This window comes from Ictidomys tridecemlineatus, chromosome 8, assembly GCF_052094955.1.
Source record: "Ictidomys tridecemlineatus isolate mIctTri1 chromosome 8, mIctTri1.hap1, whole genome shotgun sequence".
In the NCBI taxonomy this organism is placed as follows: domain Eukaryota; kingdom Metazoa; phylum Chordata; class Mammalia; order Rodentia; family Sciuridae; genus Ictidomys; species Ictidomys tridecemlineatus.
In genome coordinates, this window is record NC_135484.1 from 14,476,278 (window position 1) to 14,499,944 (window position 23,667).

The window sequence follows — 23,667 nt, forward strand, 5'->3', positions numbered from 1 at the left end:
GGAACTATATTTGTATCTGGCAAGTAGAGATCTCTCTCTCTCTTTGCTTATGTGAGCTGCCTCCCTCTGCCCACTCTTCCACCATGATGTTCTGCTCCAAGGAAGCAATGAGCCCCAAGGAATGAAGCCAGCCTTCTATGGACTGAGACCTCTGAAGGCATGAGCCCTCAAATGAACTTTCCTTCTCTACAGCTGTTCTGGTCGGGTCTTTTAGTCACAGTAGTAAAAGAGCTGACTAAATAGGAAGGAAAGATATGAGAGCTGAGAATACCCAGAGACCACAGATACAAGGTTGCATAGGTGACCTTGTGAACAGTAATGCTAGCCAGGATGAAGACAAGACAGCACTCAGCAGGGTGGAGAAGACACTTTGGAACTATTTTATTAAAAAAATATTAAGTTGGGAGAATAGTTAGCATATTAATAGGTAAAACAATAAAGACAAATGAAAATTATACAGCAGTTAGCGGGAGCTTCCAAAGAGCAACGGTTTTTTAAAATTTGTTCTAATTAGTTATACATGACAGTAGAATGCATTTGACACGTCAGACATATACAGAGTATCACTTCTCATTCTTCTGGTTGTACATGGTGTAGCATCACACCAGTCATGTAATCATATACACACATAGGGTAATAATGTCCAATTCATTCTACTATCCTTCCTACTCCCATAACCCCTCCCCTTCCTTCACTCCCTTTTGCCCAAAACAAAGTACCTCTATTCTTCCCTAGCCCTGTCTGCTTATTGTGAATTAGCATCCACATTTAGAGAAAACATTCAGCCTTTGGTTCTTTGGGATTGGCTTATTTTGCTTAGTATGATTTCACCAGCTCCATACATTTACCTGCAAATGCCATAATTTCGTTCTTCTTTTAAGACTGAGTAATATTCCATTATGTCCACATTTTCTTTATCTATTCATCTGTTGAAGAGAGGTCATTGGTTCCATAGTTTAGCAATTGTGAATTAAACTGCTATAAACATTGATGTCTGTGTCACCATAGTTTGCTGATTTTAAGTCCTTTTAAGTCCAAAGAGTGGGATAGCTGGGTCAAACGCTGGCTCCATTCCAAGTTTTCCGAAGAATCTCCATACTGCTTTCCATAGTGGTTGCACCAATTTGCAGTCCCACCAGTAATGTATGAGTGTACCTTTCCCGATACATCCTCACCAACACTTATTGTTGTTTGTATTCTTGATAGCTGCCATTCTGACTGGAGTGAGATGAAAATTGTAGAGTACTTTTGATTGAGCAATGATTTTTATACTACATAGAGTAATGGGATGGAAGACATAGAGGGGAAAGAGAAGTACCCAGACTATACTTGCTGATGAGAACCTGAGAGCAGAGTGCAGTAACATGGATAAGACAAGGTCACTGGTGTATAAGTAACAGATTACATGACCATGGAGCGCTGCCCCAGTGAAAACTAGACCCCACTTCTGTGTCCCAAGCATTCACCATAGCAGTACTACAGAATCTCCAACAGCTCTTCAGGGGATAGAGTTGCTTACTATTCTCCCTGTAAAATGGACTATAAGGTAAAACTGGAAATTTAGACAGATCGGGTTCACACTTTCCTCCTGAGGAACTTTATGCAGATACTTAGAGGTCTCAGTGACCAGAATGAATACCCCAGTAGCAATTTCACTCAAGTGTATTTGGTTGAAGAGTTAGTTTTAAATATTTTAAGGCCTCATCTAAAAAAAATCACATCAATCTAATGCATTTTATTGGACAACATAAAATATACATGGATATTACAGGCCAACAAATGGAACATAAAAACATGAAGCTGGCTTGCCAACTCTGGAATGAGGGCCACCGAGGGAGAGGCCACAGCCAATGCCATCGTAACAAGGAGGAAATGGCTTTCCTAGCAGGTTTGCAATTTGTCCAACCATTATATGAACCGTATGCATAGTCAGGATTTCTTTTTCTTATTCTATATACCCTTTCCACTAAAAGTCTCTAAAGCTTAGGTTTGAACATGTTTTCCTTTTATATTAAACATTATTGTATATACACTGAGTCATACAGTAGAAATCCTACATAAACATATTTAGGTAAATGGAGTATGATTTCATATACTACTGAAAAAGTATAGTACTTCCCACTATAGACTATTTTTAGCCTCTTACATGAATCTTGTTATATAATTAGTAATAAATCAATCTCAGAAACACATTTATATTTTTAAGTACTATTTAAGATATCTTTGAATGCTGTAGAAAATAAATTTATAAAGAAGATAAATAAAATTTGTTAGAAATTATGTGTGGAAAACAGAGAAAATGTACAAAAAGAGCCCTCCCATATGTGTGCGCGCACGCACACACACACACACACACACACACACGTATCCATGACTGCATTCATGGGGATCTTCTCCAGGGACACAGAGAAACTGCTTCCTCTACTCAGCAGAAAAGGGGCTCCAAAGTAGAAGCCATAGCATGCAGTCTCTAGAGGCCCTCTTTAAGAAAGCTTCTCCATATGGTTATTATGAGAATTAAAATGGCTAGTGAACCCCCAGCTGAAAAAAGATACCCCATCAATGTTAATTCTCTACTCCCATCTCCCAGTCTAGATTGCAATGTAATGGAATAATTCCGAGTCTCAAAGTGTTAGCAAGTGGAATAATAGGTGTTTTCAGTGCTAAACATTTGTCGAGGGCTGGCACCTTTGAGACCTTTTCTGCCAGTGATGCAACCTCGCTAGGCCATTAAAGCATACCATATTCACACGCTGCTCACATCTCACAGATCTGAGGAATTTATGAAAGTAGGAATTGTGCTGTCTTAGTTCCACCTCCCTCTGGAGACCAGCATTCAATGAAGAAGTTTTAAATGCCCTTGCGGGTGCCTGTCTTGCCCAGAAGTCATGTCTTTGAGGCAGGCACAGGAAACAAGGCGATGCTGATGTAAATGGATCAGTCTTTCAAGACACTTGATGATCTCATAGTCAGGAAGAGCAAGAGCGGTCATGTTCAAGCCCAGCATCTGGGAAACTACCTCCCTGAAGTCCGCCAGCTGCAACATCAAACAGAAACACATTAACTGGGAGAACAAAAAGTCTCCACTGTTGCTGGGTCAAGTGCAACCAAAAGCAAAAAGATAAATAATAAAACCTGGAAAACTTAGGTCTGCACAAGGTAGGTCAATTACCTACCCACTTTAGCCTTATAAAAATAAGTTGGCTTGCCTGCTAATGACTTCTAAAGTCTCTTCAAGGGTCTCCCTTTAGCAATTCTCATAGCCACTTTTCTGATGAGCAAATTGATTAGCTACTCAGAATTCCAGTTGAGAAGCCATAAATGAGACTCTGACCTAAGGCTTCATTTTCTCTTCTCCATATACTTACTTGCTCTGAAATTCAGAACAAATGAAATGATAATTATGTATGTGCTCTGCACAGTAGAAATACAGAGCTGGAAATATACAGATGTTGGTATCATAGTGTCAACGGATGATAAATGTGCATTGGAATGTGAACTGGACAATGAATTTCTTAAACTAAAAGAACAAAGCAAGAAAGCAGGAGGGCTTCTAAATTAGTATCATATCACATCACAGAGATTGCCACCTCAAACCATATCACTGGACTGGTGTGGGATTACTTGTCCATTGAGAAAGGGAAAATGGGAGACCAGGAACAATGGCTGAAATATGCTTCCTATACCCCTTCAAATTCTCCTAGGCTGCTTTCTCTTGTTCTAAGACAATGCAGAACAGGTGAATGAGGGCTACTGGACAATACCTCATTAAAGCTCCCTTCCATTTTAGAAAAGCTGTGATCCAACCAGAACATAGATCACATTAGAAAAACACCATCCATACAGCCTGCCCAGGGCCCATTGCTTCCCAACCACCTTCCCATGCAGAGTCCAATTTGGGAAATGCAACATCCTCTCTACCTGTTATGGTAGAACTGTTTGCATGCGCGTGTGCGCACACATACACACACACACACACACACACACACAAACACACAAAATCACCAATCTGATGGTATCAGGAGGTGGAGATAATTGGGTGGGAGTTAATTAGGTTTCGATGAGATCATAATGGTGGAGTCCCCAGGACAGGATTAGCGCCCTCATAAAACAGTCCCCAGAGAGCTACCTTGTCCCTTCCACCATGTGAAGACACAGAGAGAAGACACCGTCTAGGAACCAGATGCTCCCTGTACCAGCACCTGGACCAGCCTCCAGAACTGTAAGGAGGAACAGTCTTGCTTACCAGCCACCCAGTGGACAGCCTGGGCGCACAGCACCTCAGCAGACTGAGGCCCTGGCCTCTCTCCCAGATGAAGAGGTTTTCCTCAAACCTCCATCCACCCTTTTGAATGTGATCAGAGCTCTTAATTCCCAGGATGTTTCCCCCGAGTCCATTTGCTCTCACGGTTTGGCTTTCCCAAACTGTCTGACATCTGAGCCAAAGCAGAGGCAGCCAAAGAGCAGGGGAGAGAAAAAAAAAAAAAAATCCTAGGACCAGAGTCCACTCTCTGCCCTTTTGAGCTCCAGAGAGAGAGTGACATGAAAGCCAGAGGCAGTGGGGGTCAGGCTGCCCGGGACATATTTCTTTATGCCTGACCTGATGTGCTCACCAGATAAAACGTTCCTCCTGCAGCCAGCCAGCCATGAGTTGGTTTTTATGGCTTACATCTGTGCTGGGTGGACTCACAAGTCTGGGTGCCACTGTTTGAGACTGGAGGCTATTTCCTGCCACTGATCTCTTCCAGGGATGAGGCCTCTTCCCCAGGTCTCCAAGCCCTGCTGATGTTCAGGGACCGGAAGGGTGCAGAGGTCATCACCAGACACAATAAACGACCTTGCCACAACCAGAACCTGGGCTCTCACCGGCTTGTCACCGCTGGGATAAGAGCCTGTCTTTATTTCCTACAGTCCTTGCCAGGCCACCGTGAACTGCAAATCATGACAATTCCTCATGGTCAATGGGATGCCGAAAGGATGCAGGAGGATGCGTTGGAATGATATAGAAAGCTTGACAAAGTGGTTTTGAAGAAACGTGCGAATACCGTGGTCTTTGGCAGCACACACCACCAAATTGGAATCACACTGAGAAGAGGAGCATGGCCCCTGCGCCAGGGTGACAGTCTGTCCCCCTGTGTCCCCACAGGATTTCCTAAAAAAGCGGTTGTGCCTACCTGCTTTTCTCTCTTTTCTGCGTCCTCCAGAGATCTCCTCAGAGTCTTCATCTCGCTGGTCACTGCTTCCAGCATGTGTCTGGCCCTTTCCTTACCCTCCTTGGCCTCCCGCCCCACCGTGTCCAGTTCTGCCCTGACCGTCGCGAGCTGCTTCTCCGCTTTCTCCCTCATCTTCTCCAGCTGGTCTCTGGATTTATTTAAGTCTTCGATGGTTTTGGTCTGTTCCAAAGTTTTAATCTAAAGAGACAAAAGAAGGCTGATCGTTTCTTTCGTTTTTATTTAGGAAAACTGTGCAAACAACATAAATCAGAAGTCAATGGAGCTCACTTAACTTTTTATGAATAAAGAAAGGAATTTATCCTAAACAGCGACATGGACTTTGCTGGATATTATGAGCTGGAGGAACATGACTTAAGACTGTTCTGGCTTATATACAACAGGGGAGTGCCCTTATTTGGAAAAATCAATGAGATGAAACTGTAGGCAGCATGATTCTGGATTGAGATAGTAAAGCTCTCAAGCAACCTGCACTTTCTGGCCCTACCCGTAGGCCACCATCCCTATAAACATTAGAAGAGCAAACTGTCTACTAGTTGTGTGTCCTACAGGGGAGCCCCACCTAAGGCCCCCTCAGCAAGTCTGCATCACTGTGAGCAAAATCAAGATCCGAATTATTCAGAAATGTCTTCTGTCTGCACAAGGAGTACCAGTCACACAAGGTGGCAACCAGGGCCTCTGCAGACCCAGGGAGGGTGGTGCGTCCCACCAAGGAGTTGTGGCAGGATCTTTCATTCCCAGCCTGTTTTTAAATTTTTTTAATCTTGAGACAGGGTCTCGCCAAGTTGCTTAGGGCCTCACTAAGTTGCTGAAGCTGGCTTTGAACTTTTGATCCTCCTGCCTCAGCCTCCTCCCCGAGTCGCTGGGATTACAGGCAGTGCCACCGTGCCCAGCTGTCCCAGGATCTTAAAGCCCAAACACAGAGTATCCTAGAGTTCAGGGCATATTTTCTGTGTTAGTTTATTATTCAAGGCGACACCAGAGCTTCTTACAAAAGAATTCCAGTAAAAAGGAATGAAATTCTGACTTTGCTACAACGTGGATGAACTTTGAAAACATGCTAAGGCCCAAAAGGACAAAGAGTGTAGAATTCCACTTATCGCAGGTACCTAGACCAGGCTGTTTCATAGACAGGGAACACAGAATAGAAGCTGTCAGGGGTGGGGATGGGGGAGCTGTGAGCCATCATCTGAGGGGCACAGAGTTTCATTTGAGATTATGGGAAAGTTCTGGAAATGGATAGAGACGATGGTTTCACAACATGGTGAATGTAGTTGACGCCACTGGAATGCAGACATAGTGATGACTAAAATGCTGAATTTTATGTCTTATTTTGCCACTATCAAGTTAAGGAATTTGAAGCAGTTTTATACAGACACAAGTATTTTCAAATGACTATTAAAAATAAATACACATCCTGGGCTGGCGTTGTGGCTCAGCAGTAGAGTGCTCGCCTAGCATGCGTGAGGCCCTGGGTTCAATCCCCAATACCACATAAAAATAAACAAAATAAAGGTTTGTGTACAACTAAAAAATAAATATTAAATAAATAAATAAATACACATCCTTGGTTTATATGCAAAGGACTTAAAATCAGCATACTTCAGTAATGCAGCCACATCGATGTTTATAGCAGCTCAATTCATAATAGCTAAACTATGGAACCAAACTAGGTGTCCTTCAATAGATGAATGGTAAAGAAAATGTGGTATATGTACTCAATGAATTATTACTCAGTCTTGAAGAAGAATGAAATTATGGCATTTACCGGTAAATGGATGGAGTTGGAAAATATCATGCTAAGCAAAATAAGCCAATTTCAACTAACCAAAGGCCAAATGTTTTTTCTAATATGCGGCTGCTAATTCACAATAAGGCGGGGGTGCGGGGGGTACTAGAGAAGAACAGCATTACCTTAAATTAGGTAGAGGGAAGTGGAGGGGAGGGCATGTGGGGATAGGGAGGATAGTAGAACAAAATAGACATTATTACTTTATGTACATATGTGACTGTATGCTCGATGTGATTCTATAACAGGTTCACTCAGAAAAATGAGAATATATCCTATCTATGTATATCAAAGTGCATAAATGCATTCTGCTGTCATGTATAACTAATTAAAACAGATTTTTAAAGTTAAGAAATAAATACACATGAGCTTCCACTTAATATCCACTGGGATGACTAAATAAAAACGACAGACAGTGACAAGGGATTGCAAGAACCTAGGGACGTGGGGGTCTCGAGGGCTGCTGGTGAGACGTAAAACAGCCCAGCTGCTGAGGAGGGCAGTCTGGACGATTTCAAAGTGTGGAACACAGAGTTGCCATAAGATCCACAGCTTTGCTCCTAGTTGTATCACAGGTGCAGCGGAAGAGTGCTTTCCTAACATGCGCCAGGGTTTGATCCCCAGCACTACAAAGGACAGACAGGACCGGAGGAGGAGAAAACATGCCACATAAAGACCTTGAGTAACCACCAAAAAGTGGGAACAACCCAAAGGTCCATCAAGTGATGTATAGAGAACCAAAATGTGGTGTGGCCACGCAATGGGATACTACTCAGCAGAAGGACCGAGTACCATGACAGGCCACAACATGAGTGAACCTTGAAAATGCCAAGCCAAGGGGGAAAAGCCAGCTGCAAAGCCCCCATGTTGTGTGATGTCGCTTACATGAAAGATCTGGGAGAGGTCTGAGGCTGGTGGGAGGGGTGGGGGGAGTGTCTGCTTATGGGCACATGGTTTCTTTGGGGGATGATGAAACCATTCTGAAACTTGATAATGGTGATGTCTGCACAACCCCAAGGAGACACGAACAACCACTGAACTGTACACTTAAAAGGGTGAATTTTATGACAATTGAATTGTTTCTTGATAAAAGTGTTGTTTGATGTGCGTTTACAGAGAAGGCCTCAAAGCAGGACAATAAATTATTTGAAATAAGTGAACAAGTATGTACATTTGAATCGAGGGGACAAAGAACAGAGATGGATAGAGCTCAGGATTTAGTTCTGAGTTCTGAACAAATCAGACAAGGTCTGCAGGCACAGTATCAGAAAAAAGGCATCACTTGGGATTTTAAGTCTGTGTACAAGTCCTTTGAATATTCAGTATGAAAGTAATGAAAAAATGAAGTGCTTTCCCTCTTCCCTCCGGCCCCATCTTCCCTAAGAATGAAGGACATGTTCTCGCTGCATCCCTGATCCCTCGTGGGGCAGAATCAGAGCCAAGGGGTGAGCTGGGGGGTGACAGAAGGAAGAGACCCAGGGGGAGTAACTGATCTACAGGATAAAGAACTCAGAGAAGGAGGGGAGAAAGGCGAGAGCCATGCTCAAGAGGCTGCTGGAAAGGTGTTGTGAAGGAACTGGGTGTGGAAGGACTCGCTAGGCGCCATAGGGCTGCGTGGGCAACTTGGGAGAGAAAGATAAAAGGAGAAGACACTTCAAACCGTTGCTGCTCCCAGTGAATGAACGCCCTCTTCATCTTTTTGTTTGGGGTGGGGGTCGGTTTGTTTTGTTTTTGTGTAATGATGAAGCTGCTGGACCGGTTACTAATTGGCCAGCAGGTGTAGATAGGTGACTCACGGGTCCTCTTAGGAGGACACTGTAGGAGATGACATCCTCACCTGGTCCCGAGCACATCTTCACTGTGACTGAGGATCCAAACCTGGGCCCAGGTTGACCTGACCTACACTCTGACCCATGCCTCTTACCAACCCACTAGAAAGTCAGGAGATGGACGGGCATCACTGCGAGCTTGGAATCAGGACATGATGAGGAGATGTGACTTGTGAGGGACACCTGCGGTTCTGACCTACTGTGACACACATTAACTTCCTAGGAAATTAACTTCCCTTAGCTATGGTCTGAATGTTTATGTTCCCCAAAATTCCTATGTGGCGATCCTAGCCCCCAAGGTAACACTAGTAGGAAGCTGTCCTTGGGGAAGTGAAGACAGAGTCCTTGAGAAGGGGTCAAAGTGGCTGAAGAGCTCCCTTAGCCCCTTGAACTGTGCGAGGACACACCAAGAAGGTGTTCTCTGTGACCTGGGAAGCAGGCCCTCCCCAGACATCCAGTCTGCGGGCACCTTGATCTGGAACTTTCCAGCCCCCAGAACTGTGCAAACAAAATTTCTGTTCTTTTTAATCCTCCCAGTTTATGGTATTTTATTACAGCAGCCTAAGAGTGAGACACTTTTCTAGACAGGAAGGAGGTCGATGCTCGGATAAGTCACAGCTGCTGACCTGGCTCTGTCCAGAGGACATGAAATCCCTTAGGAAACTGGCAGCAGGTGCGGGATTTGCTGTCTAGAAGGCCTAAGAACAACTGCGACAGCTCCGGAAATGTGCAGAAATTAAAATGACCGCCGCTGGGGGAAGGGGTTCCACACTGGCATCAATGAAACGACAGCAGTAGAGCAGGTCCCTGAGACAGAGAAATGCCACTACGAAGAGCAGGTCCACAGGAGCTGACCGGGGAGAGCATTCATGCATCCCAAGGTTTGAGGCCCGTCTGTGGAAACGGATGAGTATTAGATACGGGTGTGTCAGAGCACGGCCTCAGTGGTAACTCCCACCATCAAGGGCAAAGTCAAGCCCAAGCCCAATCCCAAAGCCCCACGACTCCCAGGCCCCACGACTCCCAGGCTCCACATCTTTCTATAAGCCACAGCATATCACAGGAAACCAATTTTGCTCTCTGTATGTCTTTGTTCACACTGTAATGTCGAATAAAATCTCAATGTTTAATTTAGCACCAAAACAAAAAAAAAACTAATTCCTGAATATGCTACTTATATTGAGGCAAAGGACAAGAATGCCTGCTCTTAAGAGATGCACAGTGTTTGGGAGTGAGGTGTAAAGATGTTTGCAACTCTCTCTCAAATGGTTCAGCAAAAATAAAAGCAATCTCTCTCTCTCTCTCTCTCTCTCTCTCTCTCTCTCTCTCTCTCTCTCTCTCTTTCATATTAAGCAAAATATAATAATTAATAAAACATTTAAAATCTTTGTAAAGGGTTAGAGAATGTCAATTGTACTCTTCTGGCAATTGTTGTATAGATTTGAAATTTTTCAAAACAAAAGCAGGGAAAGGGTCTATATTGATCATGGATCCTATGAATTAAAAATTTTAATTAATATGTGTATTTATTTATAAATTAGGTAAATATACATCTCCAAATAATGTATTCTACAGAATATCAAATATTTTATAAATTGTGGACATTACATGGATGAAATAAGTATCAATTTTTAAAATAATCCCCCATTAAAATAAAGAGCTCCCCTTCCCGTGCTCCTAGCTCTATGCTGCAGAGAAAATACACAGCAAAGGGGCAGTGCTGGGGTTGGTGTGTTGAGTTCAGACCCTTGTCTTAAAAGGAGAAGAGACACATTCAGGCTACAGCTCGGAGAGATGAATCAAGTCCCAGGGAGAAGAATGCACTGCCAAGAATTTCTGAAAAATATGAGCCTTTATCACAGGCCCTAGGGCTGCTTGAATCTTGTTTTCAGGAAGCAAAGGCAAGTACCGGCTCCTCGCCAAGCCACCAGGGCAGAGCTAGAAGCCAGTGGTGGTGTCCACCCTGGTCCTCCTGAAGTCAAACCCCAGATTTCCGGGAGCCCAGTGGGACCAGACCAGCATCTTAATCTTCCTGAGGGAACTTCTCACCAGCTCAGAGTTCAGCAAGGGTCTCTGCCCCTCATTTTCTCCCATCGGGACCGAACTGGCCATAAATAAGATTGATGCGTCACGGAGACTCCGGCAAAGATGGAAGGTGTCCAGGCTGCCCTCCCTGCTCACTGTAAACTATATTCGCTGCCTCCTCAGGGAAGGAATTGTTAAAATCTGGTGAGCAACTCTCTGGTGTTACAAAGGCCCAGAAAGAAAAGGTGATTAAATTTAAAAGCTGTTGTATTGGCTCCCACAAACCTCCAGCTGTGTGAACGTGGGGTGGGGCAAGGGTGGGGTTCAAGACAGGCATTGCAAACCCACCTGCTCGCAGGCCCTCTGAGTGGGGTGGGAACACAAGGTGGGAGGCTCTCCCACTGACCCGAATAGAGGCTGTGCCCCTTTTGGAAGAGGAACGCAAGGATTCCGCTGGGTAGGAATGCTGCAGAACCAAGGGCAGGCAGTTCTGGCACCCTGCCCCTCCCCCAGCAGCCCAAGCCAGGGAGCCAGACCTGCTGAGCTGTGAGAAGCACCGGGAGCTCAAAGATTCCAAGCAGCATCAGAGCTGATCCAATGGGAGGCTAGAGGAGAAGGTAGGAAGGGCATCCTGGACGGGAGAAGGGCATGAGTGGGAAAGGACCATGGGAGCAGCCTTCGTCACACCAAGAGAGCCAGACAGCATTCTGCATGGGGCTGAAGATCCCTGTGGGTGTTTCCTTGAGAGACTGCAATGAAGATAATCAGGACTTGCCCCTAGGTTTTGGTGGTCTGGCTGCTAAATTTGATCTCAGGTCCCTACTAAGGCACACAGCTCAGACTGATAGCTGATTTCTTTCCACCAGAGAGCTGCTTTTTTGCCCAGAATAAAGACCTATTCTCGGACTGACTTCATTTAAATGAAGTGCAGGTACTCAGTTCTGGTCAATGAAGATGTAGGAAATGTTGAGTCACTCTTGAAAAGTAGCAAATAACTGGAAGAAGGCTGGAGTCCCAGCAGCCATCTTGGGCTAACAGGCAGCATTGGGAATGAGAGCTATAGTTAGGGTAGTGAAGTAGAAAGACATAGCAAGTCAGGGTTGCTGGTGACCAGGTAGCTATCCATCTACACATGGAATGCCTACTTCCATGCTTCTGTGTCTCCTATCTCGGCCACTATGGGCTGCTTCAATATATTCAGCTGAAACTAACATAAGTAGCTAATCCATAAATAAATGTTCAAGCCAAATGAAAGCAGAGATAAGCTATAGTGTATGCACAAATACAGTATCTGCAATAGTAAAGCAGGCGGTAGAATAATTGCTCTATCCTTAGGGAAAATAAACCATAGGTTTGCCAAACTCAGAAGAAGACACATCCTGAGTAGCTATACCACACATTCTTGCTGGTGATTTCAGTAAAATAACATCATCTGTCACATTGAATTAACATCACTAATATTTTCAATTCTATTCCGATCCTTTATTTGGATTTCTAAATTGGTTTGGATTTCATAATGCTAAAAAATATAATAAAATTAAAACTTTTTATATAGTTTTGAGTTTGAACATATGTGAGCAACATTCTAATAAAATTATTCTATCTGAAATAGGGAAGTCTGTGAAGACATATTTGTTTTTCAAAAAAGAATCTCTATAATCCTAGATTTGCCTGCCAAATCAAAATTTAATTGTTGATCTGGAAAAGTCTCATATTTTTGGTTTAAAATTACAGAGAAATTTTAATCTCCAAATTTAGGTATGAAAGTGGGTTGACAGGAGATCTGGCTAAGCAAAGAGTCAAGGTCTTCAGTCATGGTTTTGCCACAGATTTAAGAAATGCATGCCCACCAATGCTCATGGCATTGGTGGTTTAGCCAAGTTGATACATAAAATTTACCATCACAATGATTTTTTATGGGTAAATTATAATCCATTTTTGGTTTATGTACCCACATATTTGGCCCAATGTTATTCTGGATGTTTCTGTGTGGATGTTTTCAAATACTATTAACATTTAATGCGTAGACTGAGTGAAGCACATTGCCTTCCCTAATGTGGGTGGGCTTTCCCAATCGGTTGAAGATATAAATATCACAAAAGACGGACCTCCCCTCCACAAGAGGGAATTCTGCCAGCGGCTGCCAGCCCTTGGATTTAAACTGCATGGCAGCCTTTCCTGGGTCTCTAGCCTGAAACCCCAACCTGCAGATTTTGAACTTATCCGCCTTTGTTATCATGTGAGCCAACTCCTTAAAACAAAACGGATCTCTTTCTCCCTCTTCCCTACCTTGCACACGCACACCATCACGCACATTCTGTTGGTTCCACTTCTCTGGAGAACCCTGATGAATACAGGAACACTGACACATGCCAGAACATGAGTGGACCTTAAAAACATCAAACTAAGTAAAAGAAGTCAGAGAGAAAGGACCACATACTGTATGATTCCATTTATATCAACTGTCCAGAATATGCAAATCTCTACAGACAGGAAGCAGACCATCGACTAGCGGTGGTAACGGCACAGACTGTCGACATCGTGAAACCCATCACACTACACTTCAAAAGGGTCCATTTTATGGCAGGTGAGCTATTTCTCTATTTTTAAAAAAATAGAAATGCAATTTCAATTATTACCTTATCTAGACCCTCTATAAATGGTGAAATTGTTCATCTGCTAGATCATGTGCTGAATAATCCTCCTGTCCCCAAAGCTAAGTCCACCTGGAACCTCAGAATGAGACCTTATTTAGGAAGAAGGCCTTCAAAGGTGTAGTTAAGTTAGGGTTCTTGTGATGAGATCAGTGTGGTTTAGGAGGCACCCTGAACCCAATTTTGGATGTCTTTGTAAGTGACAAGAAGAAGAGGCACACAGAGAGAAGGTCACATGAAGACAGAGCCTGGGTTGAAATGATGCAGCTTATAAGCCAAGGGTTGCCAGCAGCCACCGGGAGTTGGAGAGGCTGGAATGGACTCCCTCAGAACCCCAGAGGGAAGTGCCCTGCCGCCACCTGGATTTCAGACTTCTGGCCTCCAGAAGAATTGAGAGGGAATGTTAAGCCACCGGGTTAGCAATAATTGGGCTGATTCACTGATGTCCTGAAGTGTTGCTCCATGAACAGTGAGATTAATACAGAGACAAACTTAGACTATGTACAAAGATGGGAACATTGAGAGGGGCATGGTGGTGCATGCTTGTAATCCCAGAGAGTCAGGAGGCTGAGGTAGGAGAATCGCAAGTTCAAGGCCAGCCTGGACAACTTAGCAAGACCCTGTCTCAGAATAAAATCCAAAGGGCTGGGGATGCAGCTCAGTGAGAGTGTCCCTGGGTTAGATCCACAGCATCCCCTCCAACACACACACACACACACACACACACACACACACAATCCTCCATGGCTCAGAATCAGTCCAAGCATCTGCAGGAGGCCCACAGGCCCTCTGTGAGCAGGCTCCTGCCCCCTCCACACCCAGCTCCTCCCAACACTCTCGGATTCACAGGGAAGATCAGGTGTGGTCAGCAACAACCAGGCCTTCAGTTCCCCTGTCTCAGTGCATCGGACAGTCCTTGGTCATCCTCGACACCCACCTGCTGTGCCAGATCCCAGGACAGCACTGGGAGGGCGTCTGCTGGTGGAGTCATGGCAAAGCCTCAGAGAGATGGAGACGGCATTTCCGTCTGAGTTTAAGCCACTTCCTGTCTACACCTCCTCTGGTGAAGATGGATTCTCCAAAAGGATCAGATGGTCTCTGCCTTCTCCTCCTTCTCTGGAGCCCAAGGCCTGCGCCACCCCTGCGAGGCCGCAGTGACGCCCCCTTTCCTTTCTGTCCCACACACTCTCCCACCACTGTCTGTCTTACCTGACCCCCGTTTCTTTCCATTGCTGGCTCCGGCAGTGTTGAGGGGCCCTTGTGTTCTCTTTAATAAAGTAATTCTCCTGTAGCCCTCTGAGCTGGGGGGCCAAAGGGGTCCCCACCCTGGAGGCGAACAGACACACACTCCACCGTCAGGAGTGACCAAAGCAAGGTCCCTGCCATCCTAACTTAGGACTCGCTTTGTGATCTCTGGAAACAAGAAACCAACTCCTCACCATCCACCGCCTCGATCGGTTCAAGCACTGAGTGTGGGTAACCAACCATATTTCCTCAGGTTTAAAATTTATTTTCCTTTATATATTGCTCAGTCTTTCAGGAATTCTTTTCTCCCTGCAATGGGGTCTGTGTGGAGGGAAACCCTGGTAGGTGTTCTGCCCTGAACCCTCCTGCATGCTGCCCGGGAGCCTGTCCCGTGAGCGCTCACTCCTAACAGACAACACTCCATCGTCGGCCTGGGCGAGTTCGACACTCCCTGTGACTCCATTGAATCATAGTTTCAGAATTGCCCCAGAGAGAAAAGGGTACACTTGTACATTGCTGGTGGGACTGCAAATTGGTGCGGCCAATTTGGAAAGCAGTATGGAGATTCCTTGGAAAGCTGGGAATGGAACCATCATTTGACCCAGCTATTTCCCTTCTTGGACTATTCCCAAAAGACCTTAAAAGAGCATATTACAGGGACACAGCTACATCAATGTTTATAGCAGCACAATTCACAATAGCTAGACTGTGGAACCAACCCAGATGCCCTTCAATAGATGAATGGATAGAAAAAATATGTGGAATTTATACACAATGGAATATTACTCAGCATTAAAAAATAACAAAATCATGGCATTTGCAGGGAAATGGATGGCATTAGAGCAGATTATGCTGAGTGAAGCTAGCCAATCCCTAAGGAGCAAATGCCAAATATCTTCTTTGATATAAGGGGGGTGACTCAAAACAGAGCAGGGAGGAAGAGCATGAGAAGAAGATTAACATTAAATAGGGATGAGAGATGCATGGGAATGGGAGAGAGAAGGGGAATCGCACGGAAGATGGAAGGAGAATCTCACTGGTTTGCAAAATTACATATAAGATGATGTAAGGGGGAAAAAAGAGAGAGAGAGAGAAGTGTCATAGTAGAGTGGGTAGAGAGAGGGGAGGGGAGGGGAGGGGAGGGGGGATAGGAAGGGTAGCAGAATACAATAGACACTGGTATGGCTGTATGTATAAATGTGACTGTAAAACCACTGTGATCCTGCAATCTGTACACGTGGAAAAATAAATTCATACCCCATTTGAATCAAATGTCTGATATGTCAAGATGGTTGTAATGTTTTGAGAAACTAATAAAAAAAAAAAAAAAAAAAACAAGAATTGCCCCAGAGCCTCTGATGAGGTTGCTTTGCCCCTCACTTGAAGGGACCACCCCGTCTGCTCCCACAGTGAGCACGTTGGCACACATCTTCAGCGACTGTCCATGTCCCCAGCTGTCCCAAATGGAACCCCACAGTCCTGGCCATCACCACACAATCCAGACATCAGGGATTCTACCCCCAGCTCAAGTCGGCCCCCCAAGGTCCATCTCAAGGCCTGAGGAGGGAGCTGAGGACTCTGGTCCCTGACATTCCCCACCCCTGGCACCTGTCAGGTGCCTTTCCCTGCTTCTCATCCCTCACATTCAAATATGTCCCCTCCTCTGTCACTCTTCCCTGCTCCGTGAAAACTCGCCTCAACTCCGTGGCCTTGTCCAGTGGCAGAAGGGCCTGAGCAGGGACCCTAAAGACCTAGGAGGGAAAGCACAGAGGAAATGTGCCCTGAACCATCGTGCCCACTGTGCGAGTTCAAGGGTGGCTTGATCCAATGATCTGGTTCCAAATTCAGAAACACCCAAAGTCCATTTCAGGGCACTCCCCTGCCAAGAGCAGGCAGTGACTAGACGTGCTGGAAACGTGTGCGTGTGGACATATTATGGCCAGAAGCACGCATGCAGGACGTTGGGATATTCTTACTAAATCCCTCTGGGGGTTTCATTTCTTTCTTCTCTGTGTTTAGTAGACGTGAGACATCTCGAATCCAGGACCGCCTCCCCCATCTGCTGATCCCTTCTACCGTCGAACTGGGACTCTTCAGTAAACGGCGTACCCATTTTCTCATTTCCCCTAAATGAATTTCTATTTGCTAAATCCCTCCATCATCTCTCACCACACATCCATGTGCATCTTAAAGAAATGCTTTTATTTCCTTGCACTGAATTTTACCTCTTTTTGACTCTTTGAATTGTGATCACCTCAAATATTGAAGACACTAAATCAGATATCCTGGTTTATGTAATTTGGCATTTTCCCCACGACAGAGGAAATTTTCTTCTCCCCCCCCTCCCCCCCGTGCATCCATGATAAGGCTCATTCTTTTGCATAAGCTTTGCTGGGAGCCTGCAAAAGGAACAAGAACACGGAGCCTCGCACTTGCCTTGAGCTCACTGGTGTCGGCCAGCTTGGCTTTGAGCTCCAGGTTGGACTCACGACACAGGTTCAGCTCCTTCTGCATCCTTTCCACCTTCTTCTCCAGCTTCCTGATGGTGAGCTGGGCCTCGTCCCTCTCTGTGGCCAGGGCTGAGCGCACCTGCTTCTCCTCCTCCAGCTGCGCTATTTTCTGCCGGAGGAGGTTCATGTGGAGTTCTCTGCTCTCCAGTCTTTCTTTCTGAGTCTTTAGCTGGTTTGATACAAAGAGGGATTATTTTTTTTTTAATAATTGAAGAGTCAGGAAATATAAATGAATTAGAGATAATGTCAAACTTTATCTACACTTCAATAAGACTAATTTGTAAACCGTCAAAAAAAAAAAAAAGTCACTGGGTTCCTTTCCCTGATTGCATTTTTTTTTATTCATATTTTTCCAAGAATGAATTTTGCAGCTGCAAAGTATGAGACAATAGAGCCGCAGAAGATGTGCAAAGACTTCCCAGAGCTGCTTCTCTCCAACATTGTGTGCATCATAATAAAAATGTGAAATTACTTTAGAACTACTAAAACAGGCTTATCAAGAACAGAACACAAGACAGGGAAACAAAATCCTCTCCAACACACACACACGGACCATGACGCCTTCACTCGTGTTTTCTGAAACAACATAGGGTGCAAATTACTATTGTGAACCCGGACTGGTTGATTTCAGTCCCTCTTGGTGACAACTCATCCTTTAACAAGCATCCCGTATGAGAATTCAGATATTGCTAAAAGATGATAAAACAAGGAGGCTTTTTTTTTTTAAAAAAAAGAAATCTTTGTTTACGTATTGAAAATGTTAGAAGGTTTCATTTCTTTGGGGTCTTTTGTTATACGACTGGCTGATCAGATCAACCAACCACACAAAGAGCAAAGTCCTCAAACTGGCTTCTCAGTGGCAGTCAAACTTGATGAAGGAAATTGGACATTTTTTAGATGACCATGGATTCTCGAAAGGGAGATCAGTAGAGGAAAGGGATGAGGTGGAGGGAAGAGGAAAGGAAAGGGGAAATACCCGGGAACAACATTACACTGCGGCTTGGTGTGCATGTGTGGACAGGTAACAACGAATTCCACCACTGTGTACAGCTGTAACGGACCAATAAAAATATGGAGGAAAAAACAAAATGACTCTGGACCCGAAGACTGAAAAGACCTTCCAGGGTTCCACGTGTCACAACTAAAGGGTGCTACATTAAGTCCAGACACCTCAATCATTCTGCCACAGACGTCAGGAAGAATCACCGACAATCCCTCGTTATCTTCTCCACATTTACACGGTATTATAAGGTGGGGGACTTACTGAAATGCTGCTGCGTTCCTTGCCTCACAGTGACAACTGTGCCTATGCCTCCCAAGTCATTCTTGAACAAGACCCTCCCACTCCTTCTCTACCGGCTCCCTTTCTTGAGCATCTTCATGTCAAATCCCACTCTATGGCAAATTTACACTGGTAAACTCTACACCCTGACTGTTCTAACAGTTCTGTAATTCTTAGAAGGGATAATATTGGAATAAATAACAATAATATTTAAAAAGGAAATCAATTATCCAAGGAGGACTTGGGAAACAATTGTTGTTGAGTTTAACATCCCTGTTGGCAATTTGGTTTGTCTACTCTCTTTTTTTTTTATAAAATATTCCTCCAGCTATAATCTAAAGGAAAGAAGACAAATATGAGCAGAGCATCTTCTATGAACCAAGAGTTCAAAGATGTTGTTTATTAAAGAATAGCAGTTCTATTAAGTACTATTCCTATCTTAATATGAGGAAACAGAGAGGTACACGATTTCCCAAGGTGACTCAGCTTGGTTGAGCCAAACTGCAAACCCAGATGTAATTCATTACCCAGCCTTTAGACTAAAATTTGACCATCAAATTTTCTCCTAAGAACAATAATAAGAACACATCTGTGTTTTCTTTTCCCAATACCATCAATTATGTAACTAATAATAATACTTATTTCTGTTCTTTCTTTCATTCACTCATTTTGTCTACACTGTTTCTAACTCTTCCTCAGAGTGAATGAGAAGTTGGTCCTTCTCTCTCTAATTTCTTGTGCAACAGAGCTTATAAATGCAGACACTGCTACATGCATCCCCCATTCTCCTCTTCTCCCAAAACAGTGGGAACTGAATTTTTTAAGGGAGGTGAATGGCTACCCACAGTTGAGGCTGCATTTGAAAGCCTCCGTGTCAGCTAGGTTTGGCCATCAGAACACATTCTGGCTGGGGATATAAGTGCAAGTTCATGTAGCAGATCCTGGGCCCCATCTTCAAAGGCACCTCTTGCATGTTCTATTGTAACCTTCTTATTCATCCCCTTCTTCTCCAATCTTCTGCATGGATCACAGGCATAATGGTGTGGGCACCATTTTGAACCTGAGGATAAGGACCACCCTAGTGATGGTAAATTAATGAGCTGAGACGGGTCTGATTCCTTGAAGAATGGATAGAGCAGATCTGCCAGGACAGACAACCCCAAGCGGCCTATCTCCAGAAATGTATGTGAGAAAAGAAACTACCTCTGCTTGTTTAAGTCAATATCATTTAGGACTCCTTGGCATACCCAAAGGACTTAAAATCAGCACATAGTGGTGTGGCCACATCAATATTTATAGCAGCTCAATGCACAATAGCTAAGCTATGGAACCAACCTAGGTGACCTTCCACAAGCAAATGGATAAAGAAAATGTGGTACATATACACAATGGAATATTACTCAGCCTTAAAGAAGAATGAAATCATGTCAGTTGCTGGTGAAACAAGCCAATCCCAAAAAAACAAAGGTCAAATGTTCTCTCTGATACATGAATGTTGATGCACAATGGGGGACGGGGGTTTCGCCAGATCAGGGGGAAGGTGGGGGTGAGAATAGAAAAAAATTGGACATAACTTTCCTATATTCATATACGAATACACGACCAGTGTAACTCCACCTCATGTACAACCACAAAAGTGGGAAGTTATACTCCATGTATGTATCCTGTATCAAAATAAGAGCACTCTAAGGTCATGTATTATTAACTAAAAAGAACAAATTTAAAAATGTATTGTTTGGGGCCTCCATTTCTCCCAGTGAAAATAACGTTGAAAGTGACACACACTCTTACCAACTCTCCAGACTTGAAATCAAGACCCAGATGGTAAATAGACAACTTGTGTTTCCCATCCCACTGGTGTATACAGTGGGGGTGAGTCGCTCTTCAATATTGGGGTTTTTCAGAAATTCTTTTCCTCGGCATTCCCGATTTTCCACATCACCCACCTTCCTCTGTAAATTGTAGGCAATCGTCTTGTTTTCAACGACTGCGCTGCTCTCGAGGCGGACCAGCTGCTCTGCACGCGCCAAGACGACATCCAGACGCATGTCAAAGCCAAGTTCAGCAGCCATCCGGTCCAATCTCATTTTCTCTGAAAGCTGATCCAGAAATTTAAGATACTAAATTCAGGACCAAAAAAAAAAAAAGAAAAGAAAATGGAACAGAAAAGTAACGTCAATGTGTGAGCTCACCGAATCCTTCTCTTTCTCCCAAGCTTACAGGTGGTTCTCTTTAAACCCAACCCAGAGCCTGGACTCCGATCCTGATCAGTGATCTTGGTGTTCAATCTAATGTCATGCACTCCCCTTCGCCCGGCCATATGACAAATTACATCCTCATCTCTCGGCTGTGGCAACACAGTGATGAAATCGTGCCCCACCCCCAGCCGATCCAGCTCCTGGGACCTGCCCACCCATGCACCTTCTGTGGTAGTTTTCCCCCACAGAACTGGACCAGGAACCTGAAGGTAGAAACTGGCAACTTAACCAGTGGCTACTTAACTCTCTCCTGTGCCCCACCCGTCTCTTCAAAATCAAAGCTCCCCCCACCCAAAATTTTTGAACAACATTTTGTTTTGTTTCTTTAAGTTAAAATATCTTACAAAATGTCTTTAAAAGTATTTAAGTGCATCAAAGTTAAATGAACAACATCCAAAATAGAACCATACAAAATAAGTCAAGGTTCATAGTTGAACGTCACTAACTGAGTCCTCCTCCACTTGTTAAAGCTGAGTTTTGGCTGGATGACTAAAGCAGTCCATGAGCTTTCACCATTGCATGATTTGGTCTCTAACTTGGATATTTTCTTCTCATTGCAAAAACTTCTCTTCCATCTGCCATTTTCAGGCAATTAAATATGTAAATAATTTCCTGCTGCCTAAACATACCATCTTTTTTTTTTCTTTTTTCCATAATCCTTTTTAGGTGATTGTAATTAAACATACCATCTTAAAGCAGGGAGCGTTCTATATTTCAGTCATCGGGATGAAATTATCTCCCAGTGTATATTTTCTCTAGTTTTGTTAAATAGCATAAATATAAATATAATTTAACCTCTTCTTTGTATAGGCCACAATCGTTATAAACATCACACATTGTATCGTCCTACAATACCAGAGCTTGCTTTTGTCCCTGCATCACCAGGGACAAAAGCAAGCTCTTAATGCTGTGTCCCTTCTCCCCTTGGAATGTTTGGTCCCTAATCTCTGTGCACGGAAGTGACCTAACAGCTACTGCTTCTATTTTATGTAAGAGTTGTTGCCTTTTTATGAAGACAGAAAAGCCCCCTTTTTTTTCTATTCCTATGTGTGGCCCACCCTTAGCATGCAAGGACCTCCAACAGGCAAGAAAAGATCAAGATGGGACAAGCCAAGACCCTGCAAAGGAAGTGCCCATTTCAAGAATCTTAGCTGTGCCTCTGAAGACTGCAGCTGCTGAAAACTTCCAAATACATAGAAGCAAACGATAGTGAACATTTTGTTTGTTGGAACCACATTTCAGAATAAACTTTCCAAAGTGCATTTTTGTGCACCTTGTGTTAGGCTAGATTACCTGTATTGAGCATTTAATCTCTGCACAACTTTGCTTTTCAATTTGCACAACCCTGCCTTCACCAGGACATTTATTTCATATGCAATTATCTCCGGAAAATTCACCGTGGGCAGAATTAGCTGACATAATTGGCTTTCATAACTGGGAGTTATTTTGGCATCATCCCAATTAAAATTAATGATTCACTCTACGAAAGGAGGGGGAAGAGACAACAATCCACTTGAAATTCTTGCCTGTGATATATTTCTTCTATAATTCATGTATTTAAAGAGTCTCACTTCAGGCCCTGGAGGAAGGGAAGGGAGAGAAAGCAGTATGGCATCTGAGCAGCAACTGGAAGGTTAACTCTCACCAGGTGAAGGCAGGAGGACCTTCTCCTGACGCAGCGTGAGATGCCCACAAAGCCAGAGGAGTGCCACCGATGTGAACATGGGTGTCTTCAGGCTCAGGAATCATTTACCACCCACCCTGCCAGGGTCCTACTGGTCCCCGAATGCTTCGAGTCTGTCCCATTGGCCAGAGAGATTTGGCCTGGCAGCCTACAGACGGTGAAGCCCTGGTACCAGGAGGAATCTGCCAGATCCTGGGGGCCACAGAGAGCCACGCACCAGGTTTAGATGGAGAAAGATAAGACTAGCTGTGTCTTTTATCAAGACCTCTCTGGCAGGAGTACAGAAAATAACTTTGAGATGTGGTGAGCAGAGCAAGGAGACCTATTAGACGGCTGCTCCATCGTCGTTGAAAACTAACACAAGGCTCAGCACAGAGCAACTGCAGCTGGAGGCAGAGAGGAGGAGGGTGGCATCTGGGAGACAGCACTGGCAGAACTCAGGGACTGGGGAAGGAGAGAGGAGCAGAGGACAGCTCGGGTAAGTGGAGGCAGACGGCCTCCGTCACCGAAGCAGGAGAGGGGCCAAGGTGAAGACAGGTCGTTTCAGTTCTGGATCATGTTTAGGTTTCCAGGGACCATCAAGCTGGGGCTGTGAAGCTGGCAGTTAAACCGTTTCCAGATTACCCTATTATACCCAGGTACAGTATTTCTTTGCAAAAATCATGATTTTAACCAATACCTAATTGGTTAAATATTAATATTTTAGCCAATATCAAGTAGAAAAAAAAAACTCCACCCTCCCACATTTCTCAAATCTATTCTTTATCATTTTCATCCACAAAACCACTGCTTGGTCCACACCCTTATTACCTTCTGATCTAGACTGTTCCATGAATCTCCCATTGGGCTCCCCTACCTCTGGCCTCTAAGATGCTCCAAGCCAATCTGCCTTGAGAGAAAACTTTCCTTTACTCAAGAACCTTCTGTGGCTTCCCATCATCTACAGAGTGAAGCCTGAGTAGATCACGTCACCTGCCTCCCTATTCCCACCACCCAGGGTGCACCTCACACCTCTGGCCTCACCAGGCGCCACGCTCCAGTCTCCTTGTGCCACATTTCACCTCCTGGGCCATCTGGTCAACCTCCGTTTCTTCTTCCTTCCTGCAGCTCCCTCTGAGGGGAATTCCTGATAAATTCCTATTCATTCCTGAGGACCCTGG

The 23,667-nt window shown here is 44.3% G+C and overlaps 1 protein-coding gene and 1 non-coding gene across 4 annotated transcripts in view; one reads left to right on the top strand and one right to left on the bottom strand.

The window, feature by feature from the left end:
- Positions 1 to 357: 357 nt before the first annotated feature.
- The window catches only part of Ccdc170 (coiled-coil domain containing 170), a 77,372-nt gene continuing 54,062 nt past the window's right edge, over positions 358 to 23,667 (bottom strand). For all 3 annotated transcript variants that reach the window (XM_078018889.1, XM_078018890.1, XM_078018891.1), the window contains 4 exons: positions 20,512 to 20,685; positions 17,210 to 17,452; positions 5,175 to 5,411; positions 358 to 3,037 (listed from right to left, as the gene is read on the bottom strand). In XM_078018889.1, coding sequence (XP_077875015.1) covers positions 2,837 to 3,037; positions 5,175 to 5,411; positions 17,210 to 17,452; positions 20,512 to 20,685 — 855 coding nt within the window. In that variant the 3' untranslated portion in view covers positions 358 to 2,836. The remainder of the gene's footprint in view (positions 3,038 to 5,174; positions 5,412 to 17,209; positions 17,453 to 20,511; positions 20,686 to 23,667) is intronic.
- On the top strand, positions 5,047 to 5,152 carry LOC120889355 (U6 spliceosomal RNA). The gene has a single exon (XR_005733265.1). It is a non-coding gene; the product is annotated as a U6 spliceosomal RNA (small nuclear RNA).